The sequence below is a fragment of the Pituophis catenifer genome, unplaced genomic scaffold (assembly GCF_029215685.1).
Source record: "Pituophis catenifer annectens isolate HBS135680 unplaced genomic scaffold, rPitCat1.0.hap2 SCAF_16, whole genome shotgun sequence".
Taxonomy (NCBI): Eukaryota; Metazoa; Chordata; class Lepidosauria; order Squamata; family Colubridae; genus Pituophis; species Pituophis catenifer.
The window spans coordinates 12,428,895-12,447,993 of NW_027256896.1; the positions used below are offsets into that span (position 1 = coordinate 12,428,895).

Sequence of the window (19,099 nt, forward strand, 5' to 3'; positions counted from 1 at the left end):
AGAAGCTCCCATAAGTGAAGAGGAAGAAGAGGAGGAGCCTCTTCTCAGTGTACGGGCACACAGAGCTGCGAAAAGGCAGGAGTGGCTCCTGAGGAGGAGGTCTCCTCGAGAGTAAGGCTTGGGGCTAATTGGCCATTCCCTTAGCCTATTTAAGGAAGGAGGACGACTGAGGCAATTTGCAGGGAACAACTTCGTTCACTCTCCTTCGTGTCTTGATCTTAGTTCTCTGCAAATTGCTTCTGGGCTTTCTGCCAACCATAGTAAGATTACGATTATTTATTCTTGTAGGCTGTTAAGAAAGTTAATTAACAGCCTTTGTTTGAAAAAGACTGTTTTAATTTAGTAAACTAAGGTTTGTACAGACTTTGTGTGTGCTGCGTTCTTTGGGATCCGTAGCTGAGGCAGAACAGTCAGTGAGATGGGGTGGAGTCATCCGCTTTTGAAAAGATTGATCTTATTCCTTTCCAAGCAAGAATTAAACCACGACAGTCAAGTTTACAATCCCATTATAAAGTGAGTGCACGGACACCAGATTTAGTTCTCTTTATCAGAAGTCTCTGTGATACAGGTAATCCTCGACTTATGATCTTACATCTGGGACCAATTGTTGGGGGCAAAAGGCAGTCAGCAGAAGTAGCCTGCAGTACTGCACTCTAACCACTGCGCCACCATGGCTTGTATGGCGATGACATGACCCCAGGGTGCTGCAACCATGGTAAATACATGCCTGTTGCCAAGCAGTCCAATTTTGACCACCTGACCATGGGGATATTGTGACGGTTGTTAAGTGCGCAAGCTCATACATCACTTTTTGAGTGCCACTGTGACTTCCACAGTCACTAAATGTGTGTGGCAAGTCGAGGATTACCTGTAATTGTTACCTCCATGCCCCTTCAACCCTGCTAGAAAGTGGAATGGTTTCCGGGGTTTGTCGGTGCGTAAACTCTCTGATTTGATTCCAGACCAAGGTGCTGCAGACTCTCCTTGGCTATCTTGCCCTGGACACCACCCGCCGTTCCTTACTGACCAAAGTAAGCAGTGCATTAAATGGAGGGCTTAATTGGTGGGCCTAAATATGGCGGGAGGGTTGGATGAAGCAGTCCTTGTGGTCACTGCAAGGTCTACAGCAGTGATGGCTAACCTTTTTCTCTTTGTGTGCCAAAAGCGTGCGTGTATGCCGTCACCCATAATGCAATGCGCGCCCCCGTGCATGTCAGCAGGCCCTCCCCCACGCATGTGAACATGCCCGCTGCCCTCCCCCCTGCACATGCGCGCAAGGGGTGGGATTCAAACATTTTATTAATTAACCTGTACCACAGCAGGGTGGGTGGGGGCATTTTCGCCCTCCCCAGGCTCCGGAGGCTTTCCCCGAACCTCTGGAAGGGCGAAAACGGCCTCCCCTGGGCTCCGAAGGCCAGAAATACCCTGTAAGGTGTAAGGGTGGGTTGACAGATCAGGAATGATTCAAAGTAGATCAAGGTAGACTTGAATCTGGGGCTTCCCTGGTGCCAGTCCAGCATCTTCAGCAGGAAACTGCAATAGGCAATGGCAATCCCTGCAGCCTGAAACAGCTGAGAGTCGGGAGGCCGATCCAAAGGACAATCAACTTGTGCTAATTAGGCTGTGCTGAAGTTGAAACGGGCTGTTTCTTCTTGCTGCTTGCTGCAAGAAGGTAAATTGCTGGGAGGCAGAGGCCAAAGGGTGGGGGCCGGTGGGTGGGCGTGGCTACATACAGTGTATAAGACGCACCCAAATTTTCACCCCCTTTTAGTGCGTCTTATACGCCGAAAAATACGGTATTTGCTGCCTCCCGAGTCCCAGCTGATCAAGTCTCAGCTGATTAGCTGGGTCTTCTTTTGTTGCCCTGCACAGGAGAACGGAGCTGGAAAGAAGATTAGTGAGGTGGGGTGGGAATGGGGATTTTGCAGTATTGCCACGCCCACAAAGCCATGCCCACAGAACCGGTAGTAAAAAAAATTTTTGAATCCCACCATGGGATGGGATGGGTTAGGAACAGGACAGAGCCGAAAGCCCCCTCAGACCTGATGGTGAGCTTCTGATGCAGATTCTGAGAGAGCTGCTGGAGACCTGGAGTAGCAGCAGTGCCGTGAAACACTCCCCAGCCGAGCAGCAGCTGTACATCAGCAAGGCCATCCTTCTTTGTCTGTCTCACCTGGAAGAAGAAGACATCTCAACCAGCCGACAAGGTAAAATAGGCAGAAGAGGACTTTGGAGAAAGGATGGGGGCAGAATTGGCTCCTTTCTCTGGTCTCAGGTTCCTTATTAGAGCCGTCGGCAGCCCATCCTTCTCAGTCCCTCCCTTCTTCCCTTCCCCAAACTTCTTTAGCCAAAATGTGAGCAGGAGGCTTCAGAGAACGGATGGGGAAAAGGTCCATAAAGCAAGCACTTGGTAGGTGTTCTGATCTAGGCTTCCCAAGAACACGAAGCAGACTCCTTGTCCCGACAAAAAAACCCTTTTTATTAAGTGACTGTGAATTCTTCTCATTCACATCCAGCAACGTCTTTCAAGGGAGAATTTACAGTCACAGATCTTATCTGGCTTGGAGAGCTGCCAGGCCGGTATCTTCAAAACTTGGCCAGGAGTCTCGGAGAGTCACGAACCAATTAAGCGAACTAATTGTCTCCTGCAAACTCCACTCCCCTTTCGCTCCTCTTTTATTCCCTCTGGGAGGGGCCATTCATCGTCCACCTGTGGCCTTACTCCCAAGTCGACCCTTGTTCTTTAGCTGTTCCCTTCGTCTGGCAACTCTGCATGCGCACACCGGGAACAGGCTCCAGCTGTTCGTTTGCCTCACTGATGCCTGTGTCAGGTTTCGATGCTATCTCAAAATAAAGGAATTTCCAAACTGCCGATCTTTAAGGAAATTTTCTCTTTATTGAGCATAGTGATCCGACCCTGGCTCTTGCGCGGTCAGTACTGACCTTTGCCCCCCAATCCCTCCCTTTCCGATCCCCAATTCTCTGCGTCTCATTGGCTATCTTCCAAGCCACTTTCCTCATCCCTCCTCCGTCAGATCACAGGAATGTTCCCCTCCTCCCATCTCTGAGGAGACAGAATCTTCAAAAGGATTAAGTAGGCAAAAGTTCAAGCTTCTCCTCTCCTAATATATGTCAGTGCTGGGATGCTGACAGCCTGATTCCGAAGGCAGCTGATAACTGGCATCCGGCCCTGGCCCCCTCTCTGCCTCCGATGCAGAGCCCTCATCAGAGCCTTCCCCAGACTCCAGGACTGGCCCATGTTCCACCTCAACCTCTTCACTGTCCGAATCCGCTGCTAGCTCCACTGGCTGCTAGCGGGCCACAACAGTAGGAGGTGCTGAAACTCGTACTCGGATGTTTTATTGATACGTTGATCTGTCCTGAACTTGTTCCGTTGCTTCTGGCTTTGCCTTTCCAGAACTCCTTACCATCCTGATGGAGGGAATGAAATGCCACCTGGACAGTAATTTGCCCCGGATCCGTCGGATGGGCATGGTCGTAGCAGAAGGTGTCAGCTCCAAGATAACGCCGGAAGGGCCCGCCTTGGTGTTTCAGGCAAGCAGCTAGAATGATTTTGCTGTAGTGATTTTCTTGCAAAAAAACCCAGCACACTAAAAGAAACCCCAATCTTAAATGTGTGGAAGGAAGGCGCTTCCCCCCCTCTGCTTCTTGATCTTTCCCACAGGCGTTGTTGAGAGATTTCTGGCTGGGATGGAGGCCTTGTGAAGTCACAAGTCAGCTGTGAACCTCGGGCTGGGTGTAGGGTCCTTTTCCCAGAAACTAATCTGGGTCCTAAACTACTACAATTTTCAAGAGTATAAGACGCTCTGGACTATAAGTCGCACCTAACTTTTTTGGGGAGGAAAACAAGAAAAAAAAATCTGCCTCTGCCTCCCAGCAATTTGCCTCCTTGCAGCAAACAGCCTGCTTTACTTTCGTTTTCGTTTTCAGCACAGCCTGATTAGCACATACACAAAAAAAATCTGCCTCCCAGCAATTTACCTCCTTGCAGCAAACACCACGTGGCAATAGGCAATGGCAACCCCTGCAGCCTTAAACAGCTGAGGGTCGGGAGGCCGATCCAACCCACAATCAACTGCTTGTGCTAATCAGGCTATGCTGAAGCTGAAACGGGCTGTTTGCTGCTTGCTGCAAAGAGGTAAATTGCTGGGAGGCAGAGGCCAAAGGGTGGGGGCCAGCAGATGGGCGGGGCTACATTTGGTGCATAAGACGCACCCAAATTTTCACCCTCTTTTAGGGGGGGAAAAAGTGTGTCTTATACTCAGAAAAATACGGTAATTTCTTTAACAAATTTGAATGGTTAACATGTCGAATGTTTCAGTATGAAGAAGATGATGAGATCAAAGAACTGAAATCCTTGCTAACCCACAGACTGGAAGAGACGTCAGATCCTGAGCCCCCAGACCCTGAGTAAGGTTTAGCTTCATTCTTTGGAGATATATATTTTTTTTTTGGTCCTGGTGACTTTGACGGAGTAGAAATTGAGGTTCCATATTGTCAGCTCGAGTCCTGATGACCATGAAACCTGTCCCTAGAGTTACCTTGGGGAAGATGTAGAAGTGGTATGCTGTCCCCTCCTCCTGAGATCATTTTTGGACTCCTTAGTCTTGATTGGGGATTCCCTTTTGTCTCCCGTCTACATAGTAACCAGAGTTAACCCTGCTTAGCTTCCAAACCCAGAAGTAGCCTAAAATAATAAGACACACTGCGTCAAAATTAGATATTGAGATGGGCAGTGCCTAACATTTGGTAAACCAAAAGAATAACATTAAAAAACCCTTTTTTCTCTGTTACAGGGACAGCACAGCCAACGTGATCTCCAGCGCGGTTCCACCTTCCAGTGTGACCCCACCAGACTTGGATGCCTCTGAAGACCCCGAAAAAGGAGATGATTCAGAGCTCGATAGGTAGGCTAAGAATGACATGGGCAGTCCTCAACGTACGACCACAATTGAACCTGAAATTTCCATTGCTAAGCAAGGCGGCTGTTAAGTGAGTTATGCCCCATGTTACAACCTTTTCTTCTTCTTCTTTTTCTTTTCTTTTCTTTTAATACAAAACATTCCATCATTCATTAAACAGTGTGTCGTCTGGGTACAGTGTTTTTTTTGTGTGTCATAACAGTTAAAGCTTACCACCGTATTCATTTATTTATATCTACTCTTATTTTAATATTAATGCTTAATACTTAACATATCTATTATCATAACATTTCTCTTCTTAACTTATTTAACTTTATTATACATCGCTTTCATCTTTCTTCTCTAACCATTGATAAAATAATTCCCATATATTGTAATAATCAGATTCTTTCCTTTAATTGCAAGTGTTAATCTATTCATTTCTGTACATTCCAATATTTCCTTAATCGCGTTTCCATCTGCAGGAATCTTCTTCACCTTTCCAATTCTGTTGCAAATACAATTCTAGCCGCAGTTATTACATGAATAATCAAGTATACATTTTCTTTACTATAATTCCCTGGTAAAATCCCCAACAGGAATATCTCAGCTTTTAAATCAATATGCTGCTGCGTCATCATTCTCCAACCACATACGAATCCTTCCCCATGTTACAACCTTTTCTGCTACTGTTGCTAAGTGAGTCACCGTTGCAGTAAAATGAATCATGTGGTCCTTAAGCAAATCTTCCTTCCTTTGTTGTCTTGGTTTCGTCGGAAGCCAGCTGGGAAGGTCACAACTGGTGTTGTGGCCGTCAACGGCCTGTGCAGCTAGTAGCTGATTCACAGCGAGGAGGCTGGTGTGGTGCTGCGCCAGCAGCCTGTGCAGCTGGCACTCGAGTCAGACAATGAGGAGGCTGGAGAAGATGTGGTGCCAGAGGTGGGGATTCAGCCAGGGCCTTCAGAATCTCCAGAGGCTCCCTTAAGTGAAGAGGACGAAGAGGAGGAGCCTCTTCTCGATGCACGGGCGTGCAGAGCTGCCAAAAGGCAGGAGTGGCTCCTCAGGAGGAGGTTTCCTCGAGAGTAAGGCTTGGGGCTAATTGGCCACTCCTATTTAAGGAAGGACGACGACTGAGGCAATTTGCAGGGAACAACTTCGTTCACTCTCCTTCGCGTCCTGATCTTAGTTCTCTTTATCAGTTTCCTGCAAATTGCTTCTGGGCTTTCTGCCAACCACAGTAAGATTACGATTATTTATTCTTTGGATTCTTGTAGGCTGTTAAGAAAGTTAATTAACAGCCTTTGTTTGAAAAAGACTGATTTAATTTAGTAAACTAAGGTTTGTACAGACTTTGTGTGTGCTGCGTTCTTTGGGGTCCGTAGCTGGGGCAGAACAACTGGTGATCACGTGACCTCAGGACAGTGCAAGTCATGCCAGCTGCCAAAGTGCCTGAATTTTGATCACCTGACCACGGAGATGCTACAACAGTTGTAAACGGTGAAAAACGATCATAAGTCACTTTTTTTTCCAGTGCTGGTGTAACTTCGAACACTCACTAAACAAATGGTTGTCTGTCAAAGACTACCTCTATTGTTAAGAAACAACAGGATTCCCGTACAGGTAGTCCTCGACTTACAACAGTTCATTTAGTGACCGTTTGAAGTTACGGTTGCAGTGTCTTGGGTTCACGTGATCCTGTAGAATCAACGGGGAAGCCAGATTCGCTTCACGACCTTGTTCCTAACTTAACCACCGCGGGGATTCACTTAACAACGGTGGCAAGAAAGGTCGTAAAAGGGGGCAAAACTCCCTTAGCAAATGTCTCGCTTAGCCACAGGGCTCAGCTGTGGGTCGTTAAGCCAAGGACAAAATGTGTATGAATGGAGAGACGGTGACGAATCTTCTTTCCCGGATTCCTTTTCGCAGCGACGACGACCTCGTCCCTTACGACATGTCGCAGGATAAAGAGCTGAAGAAAACCAGAGCTCCCAGCTACATCAGGGACTGTTTTGAAAGTAAGAAGAAGAAGAAGGGAACGGAGGGAGGTCTCGGGATTTCTTTTCGCCTGGCTGGCTGATGAGAAGTGTTTATCTCTGTCCATCACAGGGCTCAGATTTGGGGAAACGGACCGATTTACAACTTGCTGGGTTGAAGCAAGTTGTATAAAGTAGTTGTAAAGTCAGATCTTGCACTTAAACATGGGTGTCTGTGGAGATTCTCAGTCATCCAGGTCATGGTTGTCCTAAAGGTGCTTTTTCAGGAGGCAACTGGACTTTCTGGTTTTTCTTTGAAGACATTTCGCTTCTCACCCAAGAAGCTTCTTCAGCTCTGACTGGATGGTGGAGAATGGAAGGATTTATACTCCTTGCAGACAGCTGGTTGTTTGCCTCCTTTTAGAGCAGGGGTGGGCAAATGTGGGCCTTTTACAACCTGTGGACTTCAACTCCCAGAATTCAAAGAAAAACCAGAAAATCCAGTAGCCTCCTGAAAAAGCACTTTTGAGATGACCATGACCTTGGATGACTGAGAATCTCCACAGACTTTTAGCTATACAATTTGGGATGAAGACCCTTGGAATGGTATGAGATAGGAATGGATTTCCAGAGGAAAAAAACTGTAGACTACAGGGACCAGGAGCACTAACTCAGTTGACTCTGAGGACACAGATAAACCTCCAAGTGCTTCAATGACCCTCTAAAACAGGGGTGGGCAAATATGGCCCCTTTATGACCTGTGGACTTCAACTCCCAGAATTCCTGAGCGAAATGTCTTTAAAAGAAAAAACAAGAAAGTCCATTTGCCCTCTTGTAAAAAAAGCACAGTTGAGTTGAAGTGTGGGGGGACACAGCACCTTCCAGATGATGGACTTCAGTTCCCAGAATTCCCCATCCAGAGTTGGTCAGAATTGTGGGAATTAGAAAGCACTCAAATTGAGGAAGCTGGACCAGGGAATGGCAGCTCCTTTCCTTCAATTGTTTGGATTTCTTTCTTTCTTTCTTTCTTTCTTTCTTTCTTTCTTTCTTTCTTTCTTTCTTTCTTTCTTTCTTTCTTTCTTTTTCTTTCTTTCTTTCTTTCTTTCTTTTTCTTTCTTTCATTCTTTTCCTTCCTTCCTTCTGTCCCTCCCTCCTTCCCTCCCTCCCTCCCTCCCTCCCTCCCTCCTTCCTTCCTTCCTTCCTTCCTTCCTTCCTTCCTTCCCCAGTGTTTCTCAACCATAGCAATTCTAAAATGTTGGATGGGGAATTCTGGGAATTGAAGGCCATGTATTTTACAGGGAATTCTGGGAATTGAAGGCCAAGGTTGAAGAACACTGATGTATCTGATCGATAAACTCCCTCGTTCCACAGGCTCTTGGCAGTGTAGTTGGTCATCATAGGCGTTTTGCAATTACAAACAGAACACCCTTTCTTCCTTCTCTTTGCTAATCCTTTTCCAGTGCGGCTTAAATTGCGAGCCAGAGGGCGAACTCTGTGTAACAACCATCCTATAAGGACATATATGAGTGACATGGTGGCTCAGTGGCTAAGACGCTGAGCTTGTCGATCGAAAGGTCGGCAGTTCAGCGGTTCGAATCCCTAGTGCCGCATAACGGGGTGAGCTCCCGTTACTTGTCCCAGCTTCTGCCAACCTAGCAGTTCAAAAACACGTAAAAAATGCAAGTAGAAAAGTAGGGACCACCTTTGGTGGGAAGGTAACAGCCTTCTGTGCACCTTTGGCGTTTAGTCATGCCAGCCACATGACCACGGAGATGTCTTCGGTCAGCGCTGCTCTTCGGCTTTGAAACGGAGATGAGCACCGCCCCCTAGAGTCAGGAACGACTAGTACATATGTGCGAGGGGAAGCTTTACCTTTATAAGGACGGTAGCAAGTTTCTTCTGATAAAGAAGCCATTTTTTTTTCTTAGTCTAGAATTTGACAGTTGTCCTTGTAGCCTCTTCCGCATTTTCACACGGTCCTCTTCTGTTTCTTCAGTTCTGACAGGATCAGAAGATGCCGAAAAATACGAAGCCGCTTTGGGCGTCCTGGAAACTCTGATCCGGAGGGACACAGCCACCGCTCAAGAGGTAAATGCAATTCGTGCCTCTTTGCATCGCAGTTCGGATTTGGAAAAAGCCAGCTGCGGTTGTTAGGGATTAGGGATTTTTGCCATAATCATTTTATAGCAATAGTTAATAACATGAAGAGAAGCAGTTTGGTGTTGTGGTAGAAACTGGGAAGCTGTGAGTTCTAGTCCCTCTTTAGGCACAAAGCCAGCTGGGTGACCTTAGGCCAGTCATTCTCTCCCAGCCCTAGGATGGAAGTAGTGGCAAGCCACTTCTGATATCTTTGCCAAGAATAGTTCAAGGATTTGTCCTGGCTGCCTACGAGACACGATTGAAGAGAAGTGGGGGAAAATGACAAGAAATAATCTCTATATACAAGTTAAGGCTTAACGTCACTCTTTTCATGAAAGCCTTTTCAAGATTTTGAGTGACATAAACCGTGACTTATGAAGATGGAGAAGTAATGTGTGAAGTGAGTCTCAGAGTGCCAAAAAGAAAATTGGAATTTCCCCCCTTAGAATTTCATCAATCATAACTTAATTGGTTTGTTCAACCCAAAAAACTAGTCTTATTTACAGGTCACTTGAAACCAACTGGGTTAAAATGTAGGTTTGAAGATTGAGCCAAAGGATGGTTAAGGGGGGGAAAAAGAGAAGTCCTTCCTTTCTTTGAAGTGTGGGAAGGAATCTCTATACCTGTCTGGAGGATAAATCATGGTTTATTCACCATGTTGTGGTTTCTTTAGTTTAATCCAGAAGAGACAGGCCTATGGTGCTGTTTTGGAATTTGCACGTGCCCCTTGATGACCAAAATAATTAGTTTAGAGCAGGCTTCTGAGTTTACATGAGTTTGCCTTGTAGAACGTAAGCGAGGTATTAACAACATGGAAAGGGGCAATTACTGTTTCCTCAGATTGCAGCGCCCTCTAGAATTCCTCTCAATTCCTGGCAAATAGATGGGGAAGAAATGGAGGTAGTGACAAATTTTATTTTCCTGGGCTCCAAGATCACTGCAGATGGGGACTGCAGCCAAGAAATTAAAAGACGCTCCTGGGGAGGAAAGCTATGGCAAAGATAGACAGCATTCTAAAAAGCAGAGACATCACTCTGCCAACAAAAGTATAGTCAAGCGATGGTTTTCCCAGTTGCAATGGATGGCTGTGAAAGTTGGACCGTAAGGAAGGCTGAGTGCCAAAGAATGGAAACCTCTGAACTCTGGTGCTGGAGAAGACTCCTGCGAGTCCCTTGGACTGCAAGGCGATCCAACCGGTCAGTCCTGGAGGAGATCAACCCTGACTGCTCTTTAGAAGGCCAGATCCTGAAGAGGGAACTCAAATACTTCGACCACCTAATGAGAAGGAAGGACTCACCTAATGCTGGGAACGATTGAGGGCAAAAGAAGAAGGGGACGGCAGAGAATGAGGTGGCTGGATGGAGTCACTGAAGCAGTCGGCGCGAGCTTAAATGGACTCCAGAGGATGGTAGAGGACTGGAGGAATGTTGTCCATGGGGTCGCAATGGGTTGGACACAACTTCGCAACTAACAACAACTAGATTCAGCAGAGCTGCATAAAGTTGTCTTCCAGCACCCAGCATTCTATAGCCAATTCAGGGTTATGAATTTACCCTGAATTAAATTGAACGTGTAGGGTAAATTCCATAGGAAATTCAGGATTGCACAGTGAATTCAGGATTGTGTTCCTTTTGCACAGATGAGCGTGGAACTGGCAAAAGTTTTGCTCCACTTGGAAGAGAAGAGCTACATTGAAGGGTTCACGGGACTTCGGCAAGGTGCCTTGGTGGCTCTTACTATCGCAGATCCCATCCGGGTAAGTAAAGGTGTTGACCGTTCAGTGAAAGGATTCGCAACCTTGTAGTGAGCTTAGCTGAGGAGCTGGGGAAAAGGGTGGAGAATTCTTGGGTCTCCATGGGAGTTTGTGGAAAACTCAGCTTACTTCACACAAGGAAGTTCAGTTCAACATCTGGAGGGAGTACAGGGTTCCTCTTCCTATACTCCAAAGCAGTAGAAAGTCAGCGCTAGAAGGGCAGAGCTCATGAGTCTTTCTAGGAAGATCTAAGACATAAAGCATCTTTATGGTTGCTACTGGAATTCTTTGCCCTGTCTTTTGTGCCTAACTTGTCACTCATGAAAATAAATAAAGGGAGAATTGAAAAACGCAGAAGTCATGAAAAACGTCTGAAGGAATGCTTTTGTCTCTTTGTTTTCTAGGTGGCCAAATATCTAACTTCAGAATTCTACTCCCTGAATTACAGTCTGCGTCAACGGATGGACATCCTGGATGTAGGTGACTCCTGCTTTCAAGAACTATTTAAGTTGGGGTTACTTTAAATTTCATGTACCATATTTTTTGGAGTATAAGATGCACCCTTTTCCCCCAAAAAAGAGGGTGAAAATCTGGGTGCGTCTTATACTCTGAATGTAGCCCCGCCCAGCCTCTCAAACGGAGGTTTCAGAGGCTGAAAGAAGCTTCAGAAAAAAAGCCTCAGAAACGAAGCTTCAGAAAAAAAGCCTCCAAACAGAGCTTCAGAAACAAAAGCCTCTGAAAGGCTTTTATCTAAAATAATATGGCAAGCAACTAAAGAAAAATCAGTAAAGGTTTTAACCAAACTATGTTAACAGATCTGGAGAATGACACAATACCCAACAGATTGGAAGAGGTTAATCTATATACCAATACCAAAGAAAGGAGATTGAATAGAGTACAGATAGTCCTTCAGAATAAAAGCCTCTGAAAGAAGCTTCAGAAAAAAAGCCTCTGAAAGAAGTTCAGAAAAAAAACCCTCAAAACAGAGCTTCAGAAAAAAAAGCCTTTTTTTCTGAAGCTCTGTTTCGGAGGCTTTCAGAGGCAGAAAAAAAAAGCAAGGCACAGAGCTCACAACCAACAAACCTGTTGCTAAAACTCACCTCTGGAAACAGCTGATTGGGGATATTCCGTGAGGATCCATCCACCAATCCGCTTTTTTCTTATTTTCCTCCCCAAAAACTAAGGTGCGTCTTATACTCCGCTGCGTCTTATACTCCGAAAAATACAGTAAATATAAGGGGAAGTAAAGTTTCTAATGGGAAGAGCTGTAGAACAAGGGAATGGTCCACCTATGGAGGTGGTGAAGTCTCAATTTTTGGAGAGGCTGATAGTTACCTGCCACAGGGATGATTTAATTCAGTTTTTCTCAACCTGGACAGCTTTGTGATGCTTGTTGTAGCAATCTTTCCACTTCATGGCCTCTGGTTTCTCCATCCAGGTGTTGGCCGTGTCTGCCCAGGAATTGTCTCGGCCAGCTTCATCTCCCTCAAAACCAAATGCCAGTCAACCCCGTATCCAAATCATCTCTCATACCTCTTCTTCTCCAGACTGGAAGAAAGTGGTAGATGAGAGGATCAGAAGCAAGACCCGAAGGTTTGCAAAGGTGGGGCCAGGAAAATCCACTTGAGTTAAACCTTTAACCTCAGCAATCTCTTAAGCATCCCACAACCACCCAGGGCGAATCACTTGGCCTCTGTTCAGCAGGACTGAAGGCCACAAAAGACGGCACTGGAGTCAAACACAACCTATGGGTGGTACTTATTCTGATTGAGGAGCATCTCTCTTTATTCTGAAATCCTACCTTGTAGAACATTGTACTTCTCTCTACTTCCAACCCATTCCCCGTGTGATGAAATGTAGACCTGCAGAAGGAGGTGGAGAATCTCAGCAGCTCCACAGTTTCTCGAGGAGGCAGCACATTCCAGAGAAAAGCCCAAAATAAGAGATTGGATAGTCCTGAGCTGAATGGGGGAAGGAGGAAGAGGTTTAGGGTAGCCACACCCTAGAATTTTTCAGGATACATCCATTACAGGGGTGGACTGCTGGGGGTTCGCTGGGGTTCGGGCGAACCTCTAGCTAAGATTCTGTGCAGTTCGGAGAACCCCCAAATCCCACTCCTGGCTGGCCCCTCCCACCCCGCCCCTCCCAGGAGTCCCCATGCGGCCCGTTTTGGATGCAGGTAAATGCAGGGCACACACAGAGGCTCGGGGATGGCAAAAAACGGGCCTACCGGAAGTTTTCGGCCTCCAGAGGGCCTCTGGAGCCTGGGGAGGCCTTTTTCGCCCTCCCGGAGGCTCGAGAAAAGCCTTTGGAGCCTGGGGAGGGCAAAAACACCCCCTCCCACCATGGTGCAGGAGGCCGACTAGGCCATGCGCACCATGGCCACGCCCACCCAGCAACCAGGCAGAGAACCCTTTGCTAAAATTTTTTATGCCCACCCCTGATCCATTAGGTTAGAAAGTCATCGCTTTACTCTGGCAAGAGTCTGTCTATTAGGTGTAAGCAAATAAAGGATTGAACTTGATTGGATTTTATTGTGTCGTCTTTGGGCCTTGGGCCTGACACTGTCTCAGTCAGTTCTTTCTGCTCAGTAAGTGGCTGGTTGGATGTCCTCAGCCTTAATTCTTCCAAACTAGTGGAATGATGGGAGCTTATTCAGCACTTCCTGGATGCCAAGTTAGTTAATCTACATCCTGGAGTCCCAAGTGACTAAGAATCAGGATCCAAAGGATGACTTGATGAACAGTGAGAATGATAGTAGTAGGTAAGGGGTATGCTGGAGGGTTAGTCCCTGACCTTTCATAGGGCCCTGAAGACCTCATTCGGGGCCTGGTCTGGGGCCACCAAGAAAGGACCTTTCTCCTAGTGCTGTTTACTGTGTTGTTTTTCTTGGCTGCTACATATTTTTTGTCCTCAGGATATATTTGTTTTTATTCTGTTTTCTACCGTTCACCACGCAGAGCAAATTGCTAAGATGGGCAGCTTTACAAATGGATTTTTTAAAAAAAGAAATACGGGTTTTTTCAACCTCTTTTCCTGTTTCCCATCCTTATAGGGCAGTGACCGACTGCAAAACAATCTCTTGCAAGCAAAGAAATTCTTCTATGGGTCTATTTTGGGAGGGAAAACGCCACATGTCTTATTGTCAAAGTGTCTCCTGCTGCCTCGTATCCAACCCTTATTCTTTGTCTGATACAGGGCCCGTCCCAAGCAGAACCTTTGGGCACTCCGAACCAGTTTGCTCCAATTGCTGGCCATTTCTTTTTCCCACTTCTTCGGAACTTTGACAGGTGAGACCACCTCAATCTTCAGGTCCTTTTGGAACAGATTTCCTCTTAGGGATGCAGCTGCTTTAATGAGTGGCAGATCCTATACAATACAGGCAAGTTCTGCAGCTGTTTTAATGGGCCACAAGCCAGAACTGTGTGTGCGCGTACTTCTGTAATTCTGAAGCATTGCCCAACGCTTGCAAATCCTCTACAACAAATTTTATGATTACCGTAGCTCCGTAGCCCATGCCCCACGTATGCCAGAAGTGGCACACACAGCTGTCTCTCCGGGCACGCCAGTCGTTGCCCGTTGCTTTCTGGGTTCCGGTGCACACATGCGTGCCGGCCAGCTGGTGTTTGTGCGCGTGGGAGCTGTTGAGGGTAAACTGCCCTCTGCAGAGTCTTTACTTGTTGTAAAACAAACAAACCTGGCTTCTCATAAACAAAGATAACACTTTCAATACAAACAAAGTTTGCTTAAAGTTCTAGTTCCGTAACACCGACACAGTATCTTTAGCAGTAATATCACGAGCAGGAGTGAATGAACTTCCTGCCTTCCTTTTATTTCTGTTTTAACCACTTAATCAATTAGTCATCTTGTAGCAGTTAAAGTAACAGTACATATTATCTACCCAACCGTAGGATAAGGATCCAACAGGAGCGCTGGAAATCGGAACAGCAACTCCCTGGCACACATGCGCGCACCAGGAAGCTGAGCTTCCGGTTTCCAATCTGCGCTTGTGCGCTGGCCAGCTGGTCTTTGTACGCTAGAAACCAGAAGATATGACCGGCGCGCAAACGCACGCCAGAAACCGGAAGCTCAGCTGCTCTTCCGGTTTGCGGCACTCCTCCGCGTGCGCGCACACACACGCTCCCGTTTCAGCAAAAAGGTTCATCAACAATGCCATAGTCTATTATATCAGGGATGGGGAACTATGGCTCTTTTATGGCTTGTGGACTTCAACTCCCAGAATTCCTGAGCCAGCCATGCTGGCTCACTCAGGAATTCTGGGAGTTGAAGTCCAAGAGTCATAAAGGGGCCATAGTTCCCCACCTCTGTATTACCTTGAGCTTCAAACAATACGAGGTGAACCCCAAGTGGAACAGTTGCCCAACCCATGGCTTGTTAAGCCAATCAAAACATTTGCTTTCTCTCTGCCTTCCAGGCCTCTGACCACCTTTGACCTGTTGGGGGACGATCACCTGGTCCTAGGACGACTGGTACACACGTTGGCGATTCTCATGTACTTTGCTGTCCATGCTGCGGTGAGAAGAATGGAGAGTGTTCTCATGGGGTCTGCTTCCTCTGCTTCTGCTTCCTCTGCCATTGGAGGCATGGGTACCTTCAGAAGATGGGCACAACCCTATCTTTGGGGCACGCCCAGTGTTGGGTTTCAAAAATGTTTACTACCAGTTCTGTAGGTGTGGCTTGGTGGGTGTGGCATGGCTTGGTGGGTTTGGCAGGGGAAGGATACTGTAAAATCTCCATTCTCTCCCCACTCCAGGGAAGGTTAATGCAAAATCCCCATTTCCACCCGATCAGCTGGGACTTGGGAGGCAGAGAATAGATGGGGGCGGGGCCAGTCAGAATTTTTACTACCGGTTCTCCGAACTACTCAAAATTTCTGCTACCGATTCTCCAGAACCTGTCAGAACCTGCTGGATTTCACCCCTGCTTTGAGGGGAAAATGGGGGGCAATTAATTCATTTTTTTAAGACCTGCGCAACGCATGGAATCACACAATAAACGAAGCCCGCACGCCAAATTAAGTTTCCAATCAGCTAAGTTATACACTTGTGCCTGCCACAGTGGTGGATTTCAATTTTTTTTACTACTGGTTCTGTGGACATGGCATGGCTTGGTGAGTGTGGCAGGGGAAGGTTATTGCAAAATCCCCCTTTCCTCCCGATCAGCTGGGACTTGGGAGGCAGAGAATAGATGGGGGCGGGGCCAGTCAGAATTTTTACAACTGCTTCTCCGAACTACTCAAAATTTCCGCTACCGGTTCTCAAGAACTGGTCAGAACCTGCTGAAATCCACCTCTGGGCACGCCTGTTGCCTGAAACCAAGGCCTTAGGTAGAGCAGAATTGGCCCATCTCAACTGCTGTATGATTAAATAGCAGCTGAAGCCTTTTCTTCCTGTTAACTTTATCATTCTTTTGGTTTTCCTATCTCAGAATGTCTGATGACTCAGACCATCTCCGTTTTCCATTATCTGCATCTCTTTGAGATTCTCCTCTTGCTCACCTGGATTTTCTTCTATGTTTTTTTTTCCTCTTTTTTTGGGCAGGTAACACCTGCAATGGGAAAGGCATTACTGGAGTTTGTCTGGGCTCTGCGTTTCCACACCGACACGTACGTTTTTGTGAACACTTAAAATCTTTGTTTCTCAACTTCGGGGGACTTTAAAATGGCTGGACGTCAACTCCCAGAATTCCCCAGCTAGCAAAAACACTGACTTAGATGAATTTGAAAAGTACATGAAAAACCAATAGCCCAGTGGGACGGAATGATGTAGTTGTGTCTCACTTTGGCCTAATTTTCTGTTCTTGGCTTTCCAATCTTCACTAAAGCACTGAGCATGGAAACAGAGAAGGGAGGGCCTTCTCTGTGGGGGCACCTACTCTCTGGAATCAGCTGCCCCCAGGGATAAGGAGAATCCAAGACCTCGGTGCCTTCCGCCGTGCCCTTAAAACCTTCTTTTTCCAGCAAGCCGGGCTGGCCTAACACTTTTTAAAATGGTTTTAATTGTTTGTTATTGTTTTTAATCATGGGGCCAAATTTATATATATCTTTTTAATTGTATTTTAATGTTTGTAGTTTATGCTTTTACTTGGCTGTTCACCGCCCTGAGTCCTCAGGGAGAAGGGCGGCATACAAATTTAAAAATAAATAAATAAAATTTGAAGTCATATTACCCTCCTCTAGTTTTTACAAAAGTCAAAATAACAGAATAACAAGTGTTATGGAACGGACCTTGGAAGTTTTCTAGTCCAACCTCAAGCAGGAAACCCTATACCCATGATGGCAAACCTATAGCACGCATGCCACAGGTGGCACGTGGAGCCATATCTGGGGGCATGTGAGCATTGTCCTAGCTCAGCTCCAGCGCAAATGTACAAGCCGACCAGCTGATTTTCGGGCCCACCGGAAGTTGGGAAACAAGCTATTTCCAGCCTCCGGAGGGCCTCGGGGGGGGGCATTTTCTCCCTCCCCAGCCTCCCAGAAAGCCTCTGGAGCCTGGGGAGGGTGAAAAACAGGCCTACCGGGCCCACTGTGCTATCACGTGCCAAAAGCGTGGGCGGGGTTGTGCGTGCATGCGCGGGGCGCATTGAATTATGGGTGGGGGCACATGCAACCCCGCCCGCGCTCCCCCACACTTTTGGCACGCGACGGCAAAAAGGTTAGCCATCACTGCCTTATACCATTTCAAGACGAATGGCTGTCCAATTTCTTCTTAAAAGCCTCCAGTGATGGAGCAGCCACAAGTTCTGGTGGCAACTCATTCTATTGATTAATTGTCCTCACTCTAAGTAAATTTCTCCTTAGTTCTAGGTTGGTTCTCTCCTTGATTAGTTTCCATCCATAAAAGTCAAGAGAACGTAGACTGGTTTTTTTGGAATCTCTGTTCCTTTTTTTGTTTGGAATTGTTCATAATGGGTGCATCACTTAGGAAAGCTGCTTTATTGTAACTTGTGGGTGTTGTAATATTTCCTACTCTGTAAGAGAGTTAAAAATGAAGATTTCGACACAGAGGTCCAAAGCTCGGTTCTCTAGAATGCAGAATAGACATCAAGGCACTGGGCTGGTGTTCTCAGCAGCAAAATAAAATGAGCGGAGCTGCAAAACAGATTCATGTCCATTGCATAGGAAAATGAGCCACGGTGGCCCAGTGGTTAAAGTGCAGTACTGCAGGCTACTTCTGCTGGCTGCCGGCTGCCTGCAATTTGGCAGTTCAAATCTCACCAGGCTCAAGGTTGACTCAGCCTTCCGTCCTTCCAAGGTGAGTAAAATGAGGTCCCAGATTGTTGGGGGAAATAGGTTGATTCTGTAAACCAGTTAGAGAGGGCTGTGAAATGGTATATGCTATTGATCTTCCTTTCCTTCCTTCCTTCCTTCCTTCTCCTTTCTTCCTTCTTTTCCTTCTCCTCATTTTCCTTCCTTCCTTCCTTTCCTACTCATTTTCCTTCCTTCCTTCCTTCCTTCCTTCCTTCCTTCCTTCCTTCCTTCCTTCCTTCCTTCCTCCCTCCCTCCCTCCCTCCCTCCCTCCCTCCCTCCCTCAATTCCCTTTCTCATTCTCTTTCCCGGTAGCGCAGTGGTTAGAGTGCAATATTGCAGGCTAACACTGCCAACTGCCAGGAGTTCGATCCTGACTGGCTCAAGGTTGACTCAGCCTTCCGAGGTGGGTAAAATGAGGACCCAGATTGTTGGGGGCAAGAGGCTGACTCTGTAAAACTGCTTAGAGAGGGCTATAAAGCACTGTAAAGCGGTATATAAGTCTATTGCTATTCCTGCATGCATTCACCAGGGCATTTCTTCCTTCTGCAGATACGTGCGGCATGGTCTTCTGTCTTCAGTCTCCTCCATACTCCTCAGTGTACCTGCTGAGTACCTTCTGGACGACATGACGGAGGAAGTTCTAGAGACTCAAGCTTGGCTGGCAGGTGAGAAGAAGCTGGGAAAAGCCGGGCTGTTGGAAAGGAGAGCTTTACAAAGTTTTTGGTGTGTTTGTTGAAGCTTTAGATAGGCACGCCTCATTTTCAGTGCCAACCTGATACAACTGCTAGAAAGAAATCATTGTGATCAGCGGCATTGCTAAGATGATAGATAGGTAGGTAGGTAGGTAGGTAGGTAGGTAGGTAGGTAGGTAGATAGATAGATAGATAGATAGATAGATAGATAGATAGATAGATAGATGGATACTGTAGGTAGGTAGGTAGGTAGGTAGGTAGATGATAGATAGATAGATAGATAGATAGATAGATAGATAGATAGATAGATAGATAGATACTGTAGGTAGGTAGGTAGATAGATGATAGAT

General features: G+C 46.5%; 1 protein-coding gene across 1 annotated transcript in view; it reads left to right on the top strand.

Moving 5' to 3' along the window:
- The window catches only part of TELO2 (telomere maintenance 2), a 32,113-nt gene that overhangs the window by 5,703 nt on the left and 7,311 nt on the right, over window positions 1–19,099 (top strand). The window contains exons 7-20 of the mRNA XM_070955246.1: window positions 963–1,031; window positions 2,066–2,207; window positions 3,419–3,555; window positions 4,343–4,431; window positions 4,818–4,928; window positions 6,849–6,937; window positions 8,892–8,983; window positions 10,674–10,790; window positions 11,192–11,263; window positions 12,226–12,390; window positions 13,986–14,077; window positions 15,223–15,322; window positions 16,349–16,413; window positions 18,607–18,722. Coding sequence (XP_070811347.1) covers window positions 963–1,031; window positions 2,066–2,207; window positions 3,419–3,555; window positions 4,343–4,431; window positions 4,818–4,928; window positions 6,849–6,937; window positions 8,892–8,983; window positions 10,674–10,790; window positions 11,192–11,263; window positions 12,226–12,390; window positions 13,986–14,077; window positions 15,223–15,322; window positions 16,349–16,413; window positions 18,607–18,722 — 1,456 coding nt within the window. The remainder of the gene's footprint in view (window positions 1–962; window positions 1,032–2,065; window positions 2,208–3,418; window positions 3,556–4,342; window positions 4,432–4,817; window positions 4,929–6,848; window positions 6,938–8,891; window positions 8,984–10,673; window positions 10,791–11,191; window positions 11,264–12,225; window positions 12,391–13,985; window positions 14,078–15,222; window positions 15,323–16,348; window positions 16,414–18,606; window positions 18,723–19,099) is intronic.